At 42.0% G+C, this 21,509-nt stretch overlaps 2 protein-coding genes across 4 annotated transcripts in view; one reads left to right on the forward strand and one right to left on the reverse strand.

Annotated features, from left to right (window-relative positions):
• Nucleotides 1-5,549, reverse strand: part of LOC139575919 (CD81 antigen-like) — a 27,029-nt gene extending 21,480 nt beyond the window's left edge. Inside the window, exon 1 of the mRNA XM_071401374.1 lies at nucleotides 5,267-5,549. Coding sequence (XP_071257475.1) covers nucleotides 5,267-5,332 — 66 coding nt within the window. The 5' untranslated portion in view covers nucleotides 5,333-5,549. The remainder of the gene's footprint in view (nucleotides 1-5,266) is intronic.
• A 7,969-nt stretch (nucleotides 5,550-13,518) lies between these two features.
• Nucleotides 13,519-21,509, forward strand: part of LOC139575920 (voltage-gated potassium channel KCNC1-like) — a 33,498-nt gene continuing 25,507 nt past the window's right edge. For all 3 annotated transcript variants that reach the window (XM_071401376.1, XM_071401377.1, XM_071401375.1), the window contains exon 1: nucleotides 13,519-14,550. In XM_071401376.1, the coding sequence (XP_071257477.1) occupies nucleotides 14,014-14,550 (537 nt within the window). In that variant the 5' untranslated portion in view covers nucleotides 13,519-14,013. The remainder of the gene's footprint in view (nucleotides 14,551-21,509) is intronic.

A 21,509-nucleotide genomic window follows, 5' to 3' on the forward strand; every position in this document is an offset into this window, starting at 1 on the left:
GAGGGAATGAGAAAATTGGAATAGACACATGCACTCACATAGAAGAACCAACATTAATTGACCTTGCATAATTCACTTTGAAGCCTTATTTTGTTAGGTGTAGCGAATAGAACTTCAGTGTTGTTCATGTTCTTTGCAGACTGAACATTGTCACTTCCACCACCCTCTTCTCTAAAGCAACAGTGTCTCTGCCTCATCTCCCTGCCAATGTAGGAGTCAATGGTGGAATCCCTGTGACTCCATGCTTTACCTAAACTGACTGAACGTTTATACAGCCCAGGTTTCTATTTCAGCAGTGTCTGGTTTCTCCCTGAATTTGGATGAACAGTGAAAAGTATTTTCTACCATAGTCTCCATTTTGGCTCTGAGAATGGGGGACTTCTTGGCCCCCTGTCTAGTGCCTCTCCAGAAACTGCACAGAGCTGAACATAGGAAGACAGAAGAAGTGGGGAAAGTGAGGCGTTATTCAAAGATTCATTTCTAAATAAATGTTTTATTCTATTCAGCAGTATAGCAGCTGGGGACGCCAAGAGTGGATTGGTGTTGATAGATCTTTACGGTTGCTATTAGGATGGGGAGCGTTGGTGTTAGGTAATTAATCTACACAGCACCGCTTCTGCCGCAGTCCCAACAAACACAGGCAGCACAACTCTGACTAAGGAATGTCCAGACAACCCACTCACCCACCCACTCCCCCAGAGTCCTGTTAGCCCCCTGCCCTACCTTATGATATGAAAGCACAGCCACATCTGTTAATAGCTGCATAACAACACAGAACACTGGAAGAGACCACCACCCCACCTTCTCTGACAGTGGGGTGGTGGCTGTAATGCTTCAGATGAAGAGAGCTTTCACTAAGGCTTCCTGTACCTGGAGTCAGTGTCTCTACAAACTACTACTGTACCTCTGCCCTGCAGTTGGTAAAATCCATCTAACTGGACTTAACTCCAAAAGGTTTATTAGGTTAGTGAAATGTAATATATCTAGCCCATATCTTCCCAGCAGGAATATGTTAAGACTTAACCTAAGTTAGCTGTATATTAATCATGGTCCCTCTGGTTGAGTTCATTCCTGAAAATAGCCTTCCCTACCCAGCCTCTCTGCTCTTCTCTCCTCCACATCTCCCTCAGAAAGCTTCATTCCACTGCTGAGGCTCGCCGCTGCCTGGCAACCAGATCAACACTGCAGCCTGCCAAAGGGTGAGGCCCCTGAACGGTTGCATTCTGGAGCAGCCAAGAGAGACGTCTGCACAGTCGTTTCTTTTGGGATTTTTGTAATTTGGACATGAATATACTGTATCTAGTACTTGAGACAGACACAGACCCCGAGACACAGTATAGTGTACATAAATTACATTAATATGATACTGTATCATACAATGTTTAATATAAACTTGTTATTAACTTTGTTTTCTCACAAATGGAAAGAGTCCATACTTATTTCCAAATTCTATATTGAGGCCTAATGGTCCCATAGTATATAAAGTTAAAAACAAATTCCTTAGGTGTTGCTAGGGAAAAACTATGAATAAGAGCAGTGGATGAAGTCCAGCGTCTGGAAAGGCATGCCAGTTCTCTGCAGCTCTATTGTCACCCTCCTCTTTTGGGAGTCTTCCCTCACCCCTGTCAGCTGTTGCTGTTCCCAGTATGGGCAAAGGGCCGCTCCGATATCTACTGTAGACACACTACGAGCCCCCCCCCCCCCCCCCGCAATAAGTCAGGTCTCATCTCTTTCGCCTTTCCAACAGACTGGCCTGCGAGCAACCTGCAGAGACAGGTGGCTGCATGGGGTTAAATAACAGAGGTAGCATGTCAGTGCACAGTCAGTTTGCTTCCACACCAGGGGGTCTCAATGAAGAAGGGAACTTTGGACTCCTTTTCCTATCAGGACACCAAAGCCTTATGAGGGCAACAGAGATATTCCACTGTGTTTGATTATCTGTGTGGTTTCTGCGGCAAGATTCCACTGTAGGATGTTAAACAGTTTGGAAAGTATTCCATGGTTCTATCCCAAGTACAGTGCTTCTTTCCATTGCCTCCTCCCATCCATGTACTGATCAAGCCCCAATCTACTTAGAGTTGGTTTTATAGGCCACAAAAAAGATGTCACCACAGACAACAGTCACTATTCCACTAACATAATTATTAGCTAACAAAATGTTTATACAATATTGTTACTTTAGAAATTACAATGATACGACACAGGTGTGAGCATTCAAATCCAATCCATTATTATTATTATCATCATCAAAGTGGTACGAGGCCAACCAAGTGACTTGCAAGAGAGTCCACCCATATCATTATATTAACCCTATCAGATGAACTTAAATCATGTCATTTCCATGTTAGCTAAAAAGTTAAATTCACAGAACACACCAAAACAGCTACTATCTTCAAGTACACATCATGAACTGCTTATCTGACTTCCCTCAACTCTTGCCCGAGAAAGAGCATTTTCAGCATGTTCAGAGTTCGAGAGATAAATGTGTCACTTATCTGTGCGAGGAAGTACAGTGCATGTTCTTCCTGTACTATGACTGGCAAACACAACATAGTATACCTCAGTGCCAGTACCCCACTGTGTTTCCCCTTTGCTGTATTATAACTGTATCCTGATACTACAGAACTACATGCCTTGCTGCTGCTATCTGTCTGTGACCAGATAACATACCACCTTACTGCCCTAGCACCTCAGCTCTTTTTACTGCAGTCTAGTGAGAGGGCTATTTCTGCCACATGCCTTGTGTGCAGGGGGTTGTAAAATGCTTGGCATGCTGCTGCTGGGAATGGCTCAAATGCAGATCCTGTAAACCACGGGTCAGCCACCAGCCCCTTTCAACTCTACTCTGATTTATATTCTTAGAGACCCATCAGTCTTGTCCTTGGAACGCGGGTACAAGAGGACATCCCCTGGCATTGTTTAAATCAGAATTGTATTTGATATATCTCAATGACTTGTTGTCCCGGCTCAAAAGGCAATCCACAGGAATGAACAAAGGTTTTCATGTGAAAGGATGTGTTCAAACTAAAGGTAATTAGATTAAATAGAGATTTATTTTTTGCCAGCTTGTTCTTGAAGCCACCTGTTCAACATATGCAAAATGGCAAGGGTAGCAACCCCTAAACAATTATTGGGGGAAATGCCTTAAATTTCATTTACAATGACAGCCTTTGGATGAATTACCCTTGAGAGAAAAGAGAATGGATGATATACATGTCCAGTCTAATGGATATGGTCATTGAGCAAGCAAAAGACCCGACATCAATCCATGCAACCACTTAAGCAATCATGAATCTTAAAATGAGTATCTCTTAGTCTCCACTGATGACTGCTATGCCACACCCCAGCTCCTACTATAATTCATCCTTTCCAACCTTCTTCATGACTGAGCCAAGACTCACAATGAATTTCACTCCCACATGTACAAGTGCGTGTCTTGGCACAGTCAATGATTTTTCACATGCAGTGCCCTCACCTAATCTGGGGTCACCCAAAGTAGAGTTAGGGATATGTTTACGACAATAGTCCGGAGGTCTACCAATACATGCCCTTCTGATTGTTGTGGTTCTATACACGCTCTTAAGAATACTTCTGCCTAATCATCAATCAATAACATATCCCTATAATAAAAATATACACCTCAAGACAAAAGAATATGGAACGAGCTGCAACAAACACTCAAACTGGACAGTTTTAACTGTATCGCTTCATTCAAAGACTCAATCATGGACACTCTTACTGACACTTGTGGCTGCTTTGCATGTTGTATTGTTGTCTCTACCTTCTTGCCCTTTGTGCTGTTGTCTGTGCCCAATAATGTTTGTACCCTGTTTTGTGCTGCTGCCATGTTGTGTTGCTACCATGCTGTGTTGTCATGTGTTGCTGCTATGCTGTGGTTGTCTTAGGTCTCTATTTATATCCTGTGTTTAATTGCTATATTGTAATTACTTCGCCACCATGGCCTATTTATTGCCTTAACTCCCTTATCTTACCTCATTTGCACTCATTGTATATAGACTTTTTGTTTTCTTTGTTCTACTGTGTTATTGACTGTATGTTTTGTTTAGTCCATGTGTAACTCTGTGTTGTTGTATGTGTCGAATTGCTATGCTTTATCTTGGCCAGGTCGCAGTTGCAAATGAGAACGTGTTCTCAACTAGCCTACCTGATTAAATAAAGGTGAAATAAAAAATATATAGTGTTGTGTTGTCTCTCTTGTTGTGATGTGCGTTTTGTCATATATTTTTATTTCATGTATTTTTAATCCCAGCCCCATCCCCGCAGGAGGCCTTATTCCAGGCCGTCATTGTATCTGGCTTGCCTAGTTAAATAAAAAAGATATGTCTTCTGACTAAATGTTATACCAGACCAATTTACACAAGTGAATGGTTCACACAGGGACATAAAAAGACTAAGGAACATTTCACTTCCACTAATGAAAGGATGGAGTGAAAATCTGTTGGGTTTGGAAAAATTTGCATAAACGTTTGTGGTCTTTTTGTCAAAGTTTCCCTCCATCCAAATGAGTCATCCACAATTAAAGTTCCCCAATGAATCACAGAGGCAAAGGCATTTCAGGGGATTTACACTTCACAATGATTAAAGGGCCTCTTTTAGTAAAACAAAAAATTGCAGAATTTAATCAAGTTCTTTGGAGGCAAAAACACTACTGAAAATTAGGGGTGTAAGTATGAGATTACGGAGAGACAACATCGAGGTATTCCAATCTAAACAACGCCTGAAATGTGATCTGTAGCCGAAAATGGACCACAACCTATGTTCTTAGTTCCTGCACAGTCATATTCCGGGCAATCATATCCTGCACTCGGTTATTATTTCTATCATTATTTTAGTTAGCAACATAATTTCGAATCTTCACATAACGTGACGGTCTGTTCCCGTTGCGGTTCCTAAAATATGGCTGCTCTTCTACCCATATTCGCGATAAATAAGAACGCACCTCATATCGCCATATGGCAGCATAGGCTACGAGTCTAGGTCTATTCAAAAACAAAACCGCTATTTTTATTTTATTTGAATAAAAATATAAAAATAAAACAAATAAGACTACTACATCGGCATCTGCAGGCCTATTTGGGTGAGGTTTTCCCCAGATCGTATACCTATTTGGCAACAACATCAACAAAAAAGACAAAATAAATCACGAACTATTTTTAGCAGGAAGAGGGGGAGATTACTGCCCCTATAGACAAACAACCAAATGCTTGGCCAGTTAAAAGTCTATATAACAAGAAAAAAGTCTCACCCAGAAGATGAAGTTGAAGAAGAAAAGCATGTATTTGATACATTTAGTGCAGCCTTCGACACCCATAGTTGAAGTATTCAGATCCCTTTCGGTGGTGATGCGACGGGCAAGAGACACAAGGCCAGGCGGTTGTTGAATGAAAATAATCCTATTTTTTTCCCCCACTGGACTCTTTGTCGAGGTCGACGGCAACACCCAAGTACTCCCCGCCCCTTAGAAACTAGGTGGAAGAGACTCAGGCTGCTTGCCAACAACATATGTAGGATACGCAATCCTTTCACGTGACCCGCCTCAGTTTTTTAAATTAGCCTCTCTCCTTGCACAAATCGAACAATATTGTTGTACAACGGTGCCGCCTACAGAGAAAAAGGGGCATGGCAGCCTATGTCTATTGGGCCAGTGGGTGGGTTTAGGGCCGCTATTATACAATTATTGTTAGGCCTACTACAAGACCCTGAGTGTGCATAGAGTCGACTTTTTTCTTCCATAGGTTTATCTGTGACTGGGGCTCCAGGTAGCATGGCATCAAACTGTCGGGGTCTGTGTTGTACTCAGTTTTGCATGTTAGTAGGCTAACTAGTTTAAGGTGTAGCCATTCACTTTGGCCTATAGAGAGGCTACGTACAGGCTGCTGTATCATGTGGAGTGATATTGTTATTGACATCCTGACAGGACAGGTTAGCTCTGAGATGGAGGTGGAAGCTCAATTACTGAGAATTTCTAGTGCATGCATTTTTCATGGCTCATTCAAAGACCCAAATCGAGTCTGTACATTTGAAAAGCCATTTGAAGTTGGAATACTTCCAGAATATGGTAATTCATCAAGTGTGATTCTTTGGGAAGCTATACCTCAGTCACACCACATCTCTAGAAATCACCACCAAATATATATATAGGATATAGAGTGCAGATCTAGTATAGCATTATTCCAGCATACAATAGGCCTAGGCTACTTTAATATACCGTATGTTACAAAGACACAATGACAACAAAGATCATAAGTAATGTAGTAATACAAGCTTAGATTTGGGGATAGAGTAAGGCAGTCACACTAGCTCATAGTCATTTATAAATTACAATTTGGTTATAATGAAATAACAGTTTAACAGCAGGGAATCTTCCAGATGGTGCTTTATGCTGTCCATGTATTGCTGTTTTGTGTCCACTGGGTGTCAGCCCTGTACTATATCTTCATTTTAATGGATGAATGTTTTCTGACATTTTTTACTGTACTTTTCATGAATCATGTATGAAGAGGATAGCTGGGCATACTATATGTGACACTCTTCAAGTTGTGTGTTTGTGGGTCATAGTTGCATCCTTAATGGTCCTGGGGATATGATAATGACTGCTCCATCAATCAGTAGTCATTTCAAAGGCTGACCAGGGATCATCAACTAGATTAAACTGCAGAACAATTTTTTTTGTTGTTGAGCGGTTGGTCGGGGGGCCTGAACATAATTTGCAGACTGCAAATTTCCCGCAAGAAGCTCAAACAGATATAATATTTGACTATAACATAATAATTTCAAACCTCGGTTACATTTGTTTGTATACAATCACTCAAACTGGACAGTTTTAACTGGATCGCTTCATTCAAAGACTCAATCATGGACACTCTTACTGAAAGTTGTGGCTGCTTTGCGTGATGTATTGTTGTCTCTACCTTCTTGCCCTTTGTGCTGTTGTCTGTGCCCAATAATGTTTGTACCCTGTTTTGTGCTGCTGCCATGTTGTGTTGCTACCATGTTGTGTTGCTACCATGCTGTGTTGTCATGTGTTGCTGCCATGCTGTGATTTTGTCTTAGGTCTCTATTTATATAGTGTTGTGTTGTCTCTCTTGTTGTGATGTGCATTTTGTCATATATTTTTATTTCATGTATTTTTAATCCCAGCCCCATCCCCACAGGAGGCCTTTTTCCAGGCCGTCATTGTATCTGGCTTGCCTAGTTAAATAAAAAAGATATGTCTTCTGACTAAATGTTATACCAGACCAATTTACACAAGTGAATGGTTCACACAGGGACATAAAAGACTAAGGAACATTTCACTTCCACTAATGAAAGGATGGAGTGAAAATCTGTTGGGTTTTGAAAAATGTGCATAAACGTTTGTGGTCTTTTTGTCAAAGTTTCCCTCCATCCAAATGAGTCATCCACAATTAAAGTTCCCCAATGAATCACAGAGGCAAAGGCATTTCAGGGGATTTACACTTCACAATGATTAAAGGGCCTCTTTTAGTAAAACAAAAAATTGCAGAATTTAATCAAGTTCTTTGGAGGCAAAAACACTACTGAAAATTAGGGGTGTAAGTATGAGATTATGGAGGGACAACATCGAGGTATTCCAATCTAAACAACGCCTGAAATGTGATCTGTAGACGAAAACGAAGAGGATAGCTGGGCATACTATATGTGACACTCTTCAAGTTGTGTGTTTGTGGGTCATAGTTGCGTCCTTAATGGTCCTGGGGATATGATAATGACTGCTCCATCAATCAGTAGTCATTTCAAAGGCTGACTAGGGATCATCAACGAGATTAAACTGCAGAACGATTTTTTTGTTGTTGAGCGGTTGCTCGAGGGGCCTGAACATAATTTGCAGACTGCAAATTTCTCGCAAGAAGCTCAAACAGATATAATACTTGACTAAAACATAATAATTTCAAACCTCGGTTACATTTGTTTGTATACAATCAAGTGTCTCTCTGTTATGAATGGGAATACTTGGGAACATAATTCCACAAATTTAAATCACTTGGAGATGATCTTCTGGTGTTTTTACAGTCTTTTATGTCCAACAATAAAAAATATAATAAAAATATAAAAAATTGTTGTTGTTGCAGCTCAGAAAATTTGGTGGGCCAAATAAAACCACCAGTGGGCCAAATTCGACTTGCGGGCCTCCAGTTGGGGAACCCTTTCCTAGACAATAGATGAGACCAGTCTAAGATCAGATCACTGATCTGGAGTATCCTAATGTTGATAAGGTTATTGATGCTGTCTCTAAGCTAATAAACTCATATGGTCTTGAAAGCTGTTTTAACATGTGATTGAATGGGCACAATTAAAATGACCTGTAATAGCTTTTGTTTCAACTCACAAGATGCCACAAGAGGGCAGTGTCTGTACTGCATAATAAACATACTTCTCTCCACATAAGTACTTTTCCCACATAAGTATACTATGTATACGTACCAACAGTACAGGCTGGTGGTTGTGGTGTAATAGTGTGGGGAATATTTTCCTGCACACCTTAGGTCCCTATATACCAATTGAGCAATGTTTCCAGGCCCCAAATAATTCAGGCTGTTCTGGAGGCAAACGGGGGTCCGACCCAGTACTAGATGGGTGTACCTAAAAAAAACTGTCCACTAACTGTATATGAGTATACTATTTATAAGTAGCTTATATATACAGTACCAGTCAAAAGTTAGACACACCTACTCATTCAAGGGTTTTTCTTTATTTTTACTATTTTCTACATTGTAGAATAATAGTGCAGACATCAAGGCATGAGGAATGCAGAATGCTTTTCCAAAAGTCTTGAAGGAGTTCCCACATATGCTGAGCACTTGTTGGCTGCTTTTATTTCACTCTGCGGTCCAACTCAACCCAAACCATCTCAATTGGGTTGAGGTCAGGTGTGGGGGCCAGGTCATCCGATGCAGCACTCCAAAACTCTCCTTGGTCAAATAGCCCTTACACAGCCTGGAGTTGTGTTGGGAAATTGTCCTGTTGAAAAACAAATGACAGTCCCACTAAGCGCAAACCAGATGGGATGGTGAATCGCTTCAGAATGCTGTGTTGCCATGCTAGTTATGTATGCCTTGTTTTATAAACAAATCACTGACAGTGTCACCAGAAAAGCACCCCCACACCATCACACCTCCTCCATGCTTCATGGTGGGAACCACACATGCAGAGATCATCCGTTCACCTACTCTGCATCTCACACAACGATTGAAAAAAAACAACTAGATTTCCACCGGTCTAATGTCCATTGCTCGTGTTTCTTGGCCCAAGCAAGTCTCTTATTATTGGTGTCCTTTACTATTAGTTTCTTTGCAGCAATTCGACCATGAAGGCCTGATTCACGCAGTCTTCTTTGAACAGTTGATGTTGATGTGTCTGTTACCTGAACTCTGTGAAGCAATTACAGTTGAAGTTGGAAGTTTATATACACCTTAGCCAAATACATTTAAACTCAGTTTTCACAATTCCTGACATTTAATCCTAGTAAAAATTACTTGTATTAGCTCAGTTAGGATCACCACTTTATTTTACGAATGTGAAATGTCAGAATAATAGTAGAGAGAATGATTTATTTCAGCTTTTATTTCCCTCATTACATTCCCAGTGGGTCAGAAATTTACATACACTCAATTAGTATTTGGTAGAATTGCCTTTAAAATATTTTACTTGGGTCAAACGTTTTGGGTAGCCTTCCACAAGCTTCCCACAATAAGTTGGGTGAATTTTGGCCCATTCCTCCTGACAGAGCTGGTGTAACTGAGTCAGGTTTGTAGGCCTCTTTGCTCGCACACGCTTTTTCAGTTCTGCCCACAAATGTTCAATGGGATTGAAGTCAGGGCTTTGTGATGGCCACTCCAATACCTTGACTTTGTTGTCATTAAGCCATTTTGACACAACTTTGGAAATATGCTTGGCGTCATTGCCCATTTGGAAGACCCATTTGTGACCAAGCTTTAACTTCCTGACTGATGTCTTGAGATGTTGCTTCAATATATCCACATAATTTTCCATCCTCATGTAACGCACTGGGCGTAGTGGGTGCGGAGTCAGACGCAGGAGGCAGGAGGTACAGAAATAGCGCTTTATTACGCACAGGAAAAATAGTACTTGCCAAGATACTGGGCGCACATACACAAATGCCCAAAACCAGGACCTAACCAGTCCGGAGGGAAAACCCATAAACAACACGCACTACCACACAATAACACAGTGGAAAATCAATAAGCCCGCACAAAGAGCAGGCGGGCCTACCGGCTTAAATAGCCCAACTAAAACCCAAACAAGAAACAGGTGTTACTAATCAGACAAAAACAGAAAAGGGAAAAGGGATCGGTGGCAGCTAGTAGGCCGGTGACGACGACCACCGAGCGCCACCCGAACAGGAAGAGGAGCCACCCTCGTAGGAGTCGTGACACCTCATGATGCCATCTATTTTGTGAAGTGCACCAGGCCCTCCTGCAGCAAAGCACCACCACAACATGTTGCTACCACCCCGGTTGGGATGGTGTTCTTCGGCTTGCAAGCTTTCCCATTTTTCCTCCAAACATAACGATGGTCATTATGGCCAAACAGTTCTATTTTTGTTTCATCAGACCAGAGGACATTGCTCCAAAAAGTACGATCTTTGTCTCCATGTGCAGTTGCAAACCGTAGTCTGGCTCTTTTATGGAGCAGTGGCTTCTTCCTTGCTGAGCGACATTTCAGGTTGTGTCAATATAGGACTCGTTTTACTGTGGATATAGATACTTTTGTACTTGTTTCCTCCATGAACGTACTTTGGTGTGAAAAGTGCTGTTGTTCTGGGATTGATTTGCACTTTTCACACCATAGTACGTTCATCTCTAGGAGACAGAACGCGTCTCCTTCCTGAGCGGTATGAGGGCTGCGTGGTCCCATGGTGTTTATACTTGCATACTATTGTTTGTACAGATGGACGTGGTACCTTCAGGCGTTTGGAAACTGCTCCCAAGGATGAACCAGACTTGTGGAGGTCTACAATATTCTTTCTGCGGTCTTGGCTGATTTATGTTGATTATCCCATGATGTCAAGCAAAGAGGCACTGAGTTTGAAGGTAAGCCTTGAAATACATCTGTCACGATCTTTGTTAGAATAAACGGACCAAGGCGCAGCGTGCGTAGAGTTCCACATGTTTAATAAATGAAACTCACCAAAACAATACAGAACAAACGAAACGTGAAGTCAATGCAGTGTTCACAGGCACTACACAAAAACAAGATCCCACAACAAACAGGTGGGAAAAGGCTGCCTAAATATGATCCCCAATCAGAGACAATGATAGACAGCTGCCTCTGATTGGGAACCATACCAGGCCAACATAGAAATAACAAAACTAGAATGCCCACCCTAGTCACACCCTCACCTAACCAAAATAGAGAATAAAAAGGCTCTCTAAGGTCAGGGCGTGACAACATCCACAGATACACCTCCAATTGACTCAAATTTTGTCAATTAGCCTATCAGAAGCTTCTACAGCCATGACATAATTTTCTGGAATTTTCCAAGCTGTTTAAAGGCACAGTCAACTTAGTGTATGTAAACTTCTGACCCACTGGAATTGTGATACAGTGAATAATAAGTGAAATAATCTGTCTGTAAACAATTGTTGGAAAAATTACTTGTGTCATGCACAAAGTAGATGTCCTAACCGACTTGCCAAAACTATAGTTTGTTAACAAGAAATTTGTGGAGTGGTTGAAAAACGTGTTTTGATGACTCCAACCTAAGGGTATGTAAACTTTCGAGTTCAACTGTATTTGGGCTGACATTTCTGAGGCTGGTAACTCTAATGAACTTATCTTCTGCGGCAGAGGTAACTCTGGGTCTTCCTTTCCTGTGGCGGTACTCATGAGAACAAGTTTCATCATAGCGCTTGATGTAACTATCTGTCACACCCTGGCCTTAGTTATCTTTGTTTTCTTTATTATTTTAGTTAGGTCAGGGTGTGACATGGGGGATGTATGTGTTTTTGTATTGTCTAGGGTTTTTTGTATGTTTATGGGGCAGTGTTCAGTCTAGGTGTTTGTATGTCTATGGTTGCCTAGATTGGTTCTCAATTAGAGACAGCTGTCTATCGTTGTCTCTGATTGGGAGCCATATTTAGGCAGCCATAGTCATTAGGTAGTTTGTGGGTGATTGTCTATGTCTATGTGTAAGTTGCCAGTGTCTGCACTTATTGTTTGTATAGCTTCACGTTCGTCTGTTTGTTGTTTTGTATAGTTTGTCAGTGTTCGTTTCGTGTTCGTCTTCGGGAAATAAAGAAGATGTACTGTTATCACGCTGCGCCTTGGTCCTCCTCTCTTCATTGTTACGGCGATCGTGACACTATCAAAGTTCTTGAGATTTTCCGGATTAATTGACCATGTCTTAAAGTAATGATGGACTGTCATTTCTCTTTGCTTATTTGAGCTGTTCTTGCCATAATATGGACTTGGTCTTTTACAAAATAGGGCTATCTTCTGTATACCACCCGTACCTTGTCACAACACAACTGACTGGCTCAAATGCATTTTTAATTTTATTTATTTATTTAACCTTCACTTAACTAGGCATTAAGAAGGAAAGAAATTCCCCAAATGAACTTTTAACAAGGCACACCTGTTAATTGAAATGAATTGCAGGTGACTACCTCATGAAGCTGGTTGAGAGAATGCCAAGAGTGTGCAAAGTTGTCATCAAGGCAAAGGGTGGATACTTTGAAGAATCTCAAATATAAAATATCTTTTGATTTGTTTAGCACTTTTTTGGTTACTACATGATTCCATATGTGTTATTTCATAGTTTTGATGTCTTCACAATTATTCTACAATGTAGAAACTAGTAAAAATAAAGAAAAACCCTTGAATTAGTAGGTGTGTCCAAACTTTTGACTGGTACTGTATATATATGAGCACTAACTGTCACAAATAGTAACTTGACTCAACTTCATGCTCAAAATAAATGTGTTGTCATGTAGTTGATTCACCTGTGTGGAAGCCCATATGTGACCTGTCCATGGTGCTGACAGAGCCAAAACAGCTGTCCCAGACACACCCCTCATCAATTTAGGTGCATGCACCTGTGCATCCTTTCCAACCAATTCATGTTATTTAATGTACTTTACAAAACCATGCCAAGGAGTCTGTGCAACCCTGCCTCATGGTATACAGCATATACTGCAGGCTCTCTCCTCATTCCCCTGTGAACATAATTTTAAACAGAACACATTAGGTTGCAATGGCACTCATTCAAGGATCTGTGTTTTAGGCATATAGAAATTCAGGAGCATTATCGAACACAGAACATGTAAAGTAATTGTCAAGGATCAATGTTGATCTCCCTGTAGCAGTCCTGCTCAAGGAGGAAAATATAAAGAAAGACAAGGGATTAGGGAGTGCAAGTGTCTTGTCTCAAAGACAGTGGGAGGGGGATGATGAAAGAGAGAGAGGAGGAGGGATGGAGTGTGAGGAGTGTGCGCTCAGAGAGACTGGTGCTGTCCGTTCAGCACCACAGCTCTCATCTTTCGTTGCATGCCACAAGGGCTGTACGTTTCCCTAATTAAAAGACGGCGTGGATTTGGAACTAGGTTTTCAATATATGGAGTCATAGTCTACACACATATTTCATCAACGCTTTTCGGAGGGGTGTTCATCTTTGGTTTTGTGATGTAGCCTAACCATGAACATTTAGATTTTTTCCCATCAATTTCTGGGGCAGCCACAGGCTGCTTCTTGCTTTAGCCTACCTTGCAACTATATCAAACATCCGTTGACGCATTGCTTTATTTTGTATTATTAAAAGTTGGGATTTATCTGAAAGCTTGAGTGGAGCCTGTGCTTTTTTGCAAGCTGAATAAAAGAAGTCGGGAAGAAATCTGCCTTCTCTTTTCCTCTTTCAACTCGAGTTCATGTGTCGGCCAGATCTCACTGCGTTGCCTCGCACATGTTTTGCAATATAATGACTGGAACCTGCTCGAGACATGCCTAAGCGACGCAATGGGACAAGGCGACGAGAACGATCGTATTGTGATTAACGTGGGAGGTATCAGACACCAGACCTACCGTAGCACCCTTCGCACATTACCGGGCACCCGGTTAGCTTGGCTCGCCGAGCCGGATGCCCACTGTCACTTTGACTACGATCCCAAGATTGAAGAATTTTTCTTTGACCGGCACCCGGGTGTGTTTGCCCACATCCTCAATTACTATAGGACGGGGAAGTTGCACTGCCCTGCAGATGTTTGCGGCCCTTTGTACGAGGAGGAGTTGGCGTTCTGGGGTATCGATGAGACCGACGTGGAACCATGTTGTTGGATGACTTATCGGCAACATCGAGAGGCCGAGGAGGCATTGGATAGCTTTGGGGGTGGCCCTCCCGAGAATTCAGAGGAGGATGGGGATGAGGAAACGCTGGGAATGATCAATAGGTTGGCTCTTGATGGACCAGATGCCAAATCCGGGGGGCATTGGCGACGTTGGCAGCGGTTGCTTTGGGCACTTTTCGAGGATCCCTATTCTTCTAAATATGCAAGGGTAAGTAAGGGTTGGAATCAGTCATCTTGAGTCAATAAAAGTTTAGATAGGCCTACTACTAGCCTGAAAAAAACAATGCTTTACAATCTCTCTCTCTCTGTGCTCGCGCGCTCGTGCATGTGAGTGTGTGAAAGAGAGACATTTGCTTTAACATAGTTCCTTTCACGCTCCTCCAACGTTCACGCAAAAAAGTTGGCCTCATAGTAGCGTACTAATAAGGCTCGTGAATATTAATTGGATTTGAAGCTTAAAGTTGAAATCTGAAGTTGGTACATACCTTTTTTGACTTTAAATTAATGACATATACCCGTTGATTATTGAATAATATAACTTACAAATACCTGATTAGCTTAGTTCAACTATCGTAGCCCATCAGAACCCAAAATATAAGCTATTTTTACTTCATTGTTAAACAGGTCAATTGTAAACAAACACTGTATTGCCTAAAATGTTGTTATTATGAATGGTCAGACCTTGCATCCATAGCCCTGTCTATGAATTTGAAACTGGTTACATTACTCCAGCCCATCTCTCAGCTGTTTACCAGAACAGTGATGGGGTGGCGGCTTTGTTATTGTTTGAACTACAGATTTCCCTTTTTTATGAGTCCATCACCAGCACACAAACTATCGCTAAGTGACGATGGACTACGCTCACTCTCGTCTTGTCGCATTGCCTATGCAACATGCAGCCACCCTGCTTTCAGACCATGTGAGGTCTTATGAATTACCTCATGTGGACTAGATGAAAGAAAACTTATAATGAGAGTTTAATTGTTTAAATGCCCCTCACCGTTTTTAATGAGAACCAGGTTGTGTGTACACTGGGGGAGTTAACAAGACATGCACTTGTCTCTTTCCTAAGCTGGAACAGAATAGTGATCAAGGAGAGGAATATTTGTGACGTCAACAGTCCTACATATATTTGTCTCCTACAGATTTTGCTTATTCATTACATCGCCTGGTTGGAGCTGTCCGTGCTTCTGTAGGCTCATAGCTGCATTTATAACCTAATTATTAGCTTTGTCTAACCTTTCGGTCTCTTCTCCTTGCAATTCGACTTAGCTTTGAACAACAACACCTATCACACCTGGTATTCCCATTCCCAATGCCTTTTAGCTTCACTTGAAAACAATTCAAAAGTAGTCTCTTACTGACCCAAACGGATCCTGACCCACTGACCTGAGACAGCTGTGAGGAGATGCAGGGATCAGAAATCCATCCTCCCCTAGCTCAGCACAGGATACAACATGTTATACTATAACATCTTCAGAATGCATCTATAATCAATCAACTGGTCAATCAATCAATATGCATTATGCAGCATATGTTTTATGTTTTGGTTAGTTATTGGTCCCCTTTCTGTTCCTCGGAGACTGAGCAGTTTGCAAATTATGCAAGTGCAAGCAATCGCCTCTGCTTTGGCTCTGTCAATTTCCATTAATGCTTAGATCAATGTATATAAGTGCATCTGCTTACTCGTTTACACTGGAGCATACTGGCTTGACTCCAGCTTTTGCACCTCTCAATTCTCCTGAGGGGCAGTGATTACAATAGTGCAGGGTTGAGTAACAGTATAGTCTACCCTCTCTCTTCCACTAGCTAAGTCTATTGTCTACACTCTGGTTCTCTCATATAGCCTCCTTCCCATTTTCTCACTCTCTTTACCTGTTTCTCATTCTCAGTCTCTCATTGTGACAGTAAATCGTTGAGTTACTATGAATGACCATGTCCCGGTGCCTTAGCAACTGGCGATCAAATGGACCATAGAGACCATGCAGTGTACACAGACACACCATAGGGCCTTCACAGAGCAAATTCACTGAAAACCCACACTAACATATGGTTATATTAACAGTATTGCACTTTTCATGTAGCCTAAATTTGGTCAGCTATTAGCCTAACAGCCGATCAAGCAACATTATGGAGTAAACGTTTAAATCCTGCTGCAGCAAGATTGTTTTGTTGTGACAATCTTGCTGTACTGACCAATTATGTGAGATGAGCTAGCCAGGGAGTCGATTAGTTGTTATTAAATCCTCATTAGGCCCAATTTTGGTCAGCAGGGGCAAACGCAACACTGATCTCAGAGGAAAAACATGTTGACCGTCTGTCCTTATCTTTTGCTCCAGTAACTTTGGTTTCCTCCTATGTAAATAATATATATAGAAGGAAGAAAGGAAAGAGAGAGAATCAGATTTTTATATCCCCTTTGGAGTCTCTTTTGTTGGTGCTGGGTGACAGAAGAGGTGGCAAGAAGGACCTCATTATCACCTTTCTTAATAAACACTCAACCTCACCTCTGCCACCTCATACACCCTCCTGCCCTGCTGGCGGACATGCTGCGCTTCCACTATATCCCACTTGACAAGCAGAATTATTACCTAGGTATTACATGGTGATTAATGCAGTGCCAGTGTAGCGGCGATGTAAGTAAATGCAGTTACATACAGTACCTTTGTATGTGAAGCAGGTGTAGTTTGTATAACTAGATGTCTGTACCACTACCAACCGTTCTTGTGGACAGATATTAGTGCAGTGGTACTCATGTTGCTTTCAGACATGGCTCACATACTCTCATATACTTCCAGTGAGCACTATATTAAATTAACCTGTCTTTAGTTTGGAAGGCAATCTGAGGGAACTTAATTCAGACACGTGGCTACAACTACTAGTCGTCCTACTTATGAAAGGGGACATTGAGGCATTCTGTGCCCTTGGACTTTTGATGACTTGGCCCTTACTGCCTGGATTTGCGAGAGGGCAAATACTTTAGATTAGTTTATTGATCGATCAAATTGCTGCTCATGTAAGGATGTAAATAAATACTTAAGTAAAACATGTGTTTAAGTGGTAAGGATGATGAGAAATAACTTTGTGCAGCTGGGAGAGAAGGAAGTGCATGACTGAATGCAGTTTGGTGGGGTTTTGGGACAGGTAGGTTAGATGTGGGTTTGTTCAGGTTAGACGTGGAAGTGGGAGCTGCTGGATGGGAATGGGTAGGAGGTTTCTTTTCACTCAGCCATGGCTGTGGGTTGTAATGTATCACTCCACGTCACATAAGAAACACAGCAGTGAGTTTATGTGGAGGGAGAGCTTCGAAATCAATATCATGCTTTTAAAGTGGACTTGTCAGCTTTAACGTGAGGAGCCTACTGACCATACAGACACCCTGCCAGCTACCACGACCTTCAGCTATCTGGGATGAAACTGCTCTTGAGTTTAGAAGGAGATCCATTCTACTTAAAAGTGCACCTACATGGAAAGTAGCTATACGTCTACGTAATCACCCTAGAGAGACAGTGTGACTGGGACGGCAGCTTCTAACCACAGAGTGAGTAACAGATCCAGGCTGAACTGAACATAGCAAGGCTAGTTGCTCCTTAGATGGCCGGAGTGATTAACATTAATTAGTTGGGCACAGACCCTGGTAATTAATGGAGAGAGAGAGGGAGGCATCTTATTACACAAAAGACATGCTGCATGGCTAACCTTGCCACACTTTAACAGGAAGTCATCTAGGTTTTAAGGAGATCCACACAGAGACTGGCTTGTCTGGAGGGCTGTGGCCCGAGATAGATGGACGTATTGCTTTATCAAACAACACCTGCTCTTAGTCTACCATGTGGCATGCTGTAGTACATTGAGGTTCACATGTGTAACTGTATGAACACATTATGCGCATGTAGGTGAGCATGTGCATGGTACACATCGACACAGTCCAACTCCAGTAGGGAAATGCACAAACCAATCAAAAGCTGGTCACTGGGATATCTAACACAGCTCTTTTTCCCAAAAGAAGTGGAGCAGGACACCCCTTAAAAAGCACTGGGGTTTGTCCCTGCGCTCCTGTATAATTGATTTCCCAGGCAGAGAGGAATGAGGCACCCAGCTAAAAGCACTCAAACTGGAGCAAATATTGAGGCAGAATACAGGCCTCTCACGCCACCATTACGCTGCCAAACAGAGGAAAGTTACACTCACTTGTTCTGCCTTCATCTACAAGATAACACGGGCTCCAACAACCTTTCCTCTGAACATACACCCAACAGTCATCTGACAAATCCTAAACACCAAAACTATTTGATCTTCATGACCTTCAAAACCAGGTCGCAGTTGTAAATGAGAACTTGTTCTCAACTGGCCTACCTGGTTAAATAAAGGTGAAATATAATTTTTTTTAGAACACAAGATTTTCTGTCTTTCCAGTTTCAGCCTGAATGGTCAGGCGTGGTGAGGGAGTGTTTATTCAGTTTATTCATCACTTTGTCCATTAGCTATACATGCTGGCATAGCCATTACCTCAGCCAGACCATATCATCTGACATGGGGGTGTCACTCAGATTTATCCCACTGAAGATATAACCCATATAAGACTGTTCTGTAATGTTGAGCCCCCCCTGTTTACACACTTGCCCTACTTAAGGGCAACCCAGTTTTCACAGAAAACACTAATGTGTGGCTCTCAAATAGCACTATGATTATTGAATGAACATACATGTCTTTCAATAGCTTAGTCTCATTGAAAAGAAAATAGATTAAAACTACAGTGATTTTAGCTAAGTTTTGATTGAGATTGTTTTGCATTTAAATGTTAAGTCAAACTGAATGTGTTTCTTGCTCCGTGCTAATTGGTGGACCAGAAATGGACAGACATTAGGGACAGCAGGCAGGGTGACAGCCTGTAGAAGAGCATGATTATGGACGAGGAGGGAAATGAGGCTTCACTGAAGGAAGCAGGGATATCCTCAGAACTCTGTCAACAATGTGACTAGAGGCTTTTCAACGGATCGTCATGTTTTTATCTGACATAGGCTTATTATGTCAGAATTCCCTCAGATTTGTCTGATGTTTATTCCCCTGTTCATGTTCATAAGAGTATTTATATTAAGTGTGTGTGTGACTTAAAACATATGATTTAGTATGACAAATATGATTTAACCAAGATAGCCACACAGTATACTGTACAGCAGGATGCAACTCCCACATCAATATCACAGGGCATGTTTGTGGACAATAACACACACCTACTGTATGTAGTCACTTTCTATTGGTATGTGTGGCCAAGATGATTACTGATGGATATAGGCCTGTCTGCTCCAAGACCTCTTCAACACAGTTCATAACTCCACGGTGTCCCCCTCCCAGAGTGCAAATAACCTTGATGTGACACTGGACAACACTCTGTCGTTCTTTGCAAACATCAAAGCATTAACTCACTTCTGCAGGTTCATGCTTTACAACATTCGTGGAGTACGAGCCTACCTCAGACAGGAAGCGGCACAGGTCCTAATCCAGGCACTTGACATCTCCCGTCTGGACTACTGCAACTCAATGTTGGCTGGGCTCCCCGATGTGCCATCAAACCCCTGCAAGGTATTCAGAACGCTGCAGCCCGCCTGGTGTTCAACCTTTCCACGTTATCCCATGTCACCCCGCTCCTCCGCACACTCCACTGGCTTCAAGTCAAAGCTTGTATACACTAGAAGACCATGGTACTTGCCTACAGAGCAGCAAGAGGAACTCCCCTTCCCTACCTTCAGGCTATGCTCAAACCCTACACCACAACCCGAACACTCCGTTCTGCAACATCAGGTCTCTTGGCCCTCCTACCCCTACGGGAGGGCAGCTCCCGCTTAGCCCAGTCCAAACTCTTCTCTGTCCTGGCACCCCAATGGTGGAACCAGCTTTCCCCTGAAGCTAGGACAGCAGAGTCCCTGCCCATCTTCCAAAAACATCTAAAACCCTACCTCTTCAAAGAGTATCTTAAATAATCCCACAGCACCCCCCCACTTGCACCCCCCCTCACCTCGCCCCATTTAAAAAATACAAAAGCATTTTGTGATCTAACTCTTGCACTTTAATTTTCCCTCTTACTAGCTCTGACTTTGCTGTTATCTACTTTATTGAGGAATAATCTACTTACTATGACTATCTTAAGATGAATGCACTAACTGTAAGTCGCTCTGGATAAGAGCTTCGTAAAGCTTCGCTCTGGATAAGAGCAATGTAAATGTTTTGTGTGAGTGGTGTGGGCAGCAGTGATGATGAGGAATGGCACACTGGCACTGAGCACGGGGATCACTGACACACATGGCCTAGGCAAATGTTTGTTGTGTCTGTTGCCAGGGGAGTCCATAAGCAGAGAGCAGACGTTAAACCCAGGCCATTGGATAGCATGATGAAGCACTGTCCACGGCTTCCTTATAATGCTCACTTATTGCTATCCCTTCTGTATCTCATCATTTACTATGGTGTTTAGTCTGCCTACATATACTGTCATTCATGTTACAGTATGTTATGCCTCTGTGCTTGAGTCTCAGTAATCATAAGGGCTATTGAGCTAAGTTAGTATACATAATTAAATAATCATTTTCTATAATTTCTGTCCTCTCATCAAAATAGAGGCTTTCATAGTCGATGTGAGTAATTTACCCAAGGCAAGGCATTGGAACAGTTGGAACAGAGCCAAATTATGTGTTGGCACTGTCAAGTCACGTTATTTGAAGTGTTTTAGATAACTTAGAGCCAAACTAATTGATAGACGGTTTTAGTAAAGGCTTTACCTTTGATGTTTGTACATGGCTGGCTTGAAGAATATATAGTCAAGATGTGCAAGTTCTCATTATTCTTCTTCCTATAGTTTCAGATGACTCAGTCTGTTGTGGTTTACGTATGAATGGATTTGTATAGTTCATTATAGTGCTGTAAATGCTACATATACATTCTCTCTTTCCGATGTGCACGGTAATACAGAAAATCAGTTAAGTGGGATTGCCTGTTTCATAGCAATAACCTTTTCATGTTTTATCTCCCATCAGAGACTGCAGTAGGTGAGTGGAACAGGGAGGGAGGTGGTGGTGGAGCTCTGAGCTAACTCAGCATTCTGAGGCATCATACAGCTTCAGCAGCACACGGTTCAATCTCTACTGTCTCTACTGTCTCTACTGTCTCTACTGT

This window comes from Salvelinus alpinus, chromosome 5 (genome assembly GCF_045679555.1).
Source record: "Salvelinus alpinus chromosome 5, SLU_Salpinus.1, whole genome shotgun sequence".
NCBI lineage: Eukaryota > Metazoa > Chordata > Actinopteri > Salmoniformes > Salmonidae > Salvelinus > Salvelinus alpinus.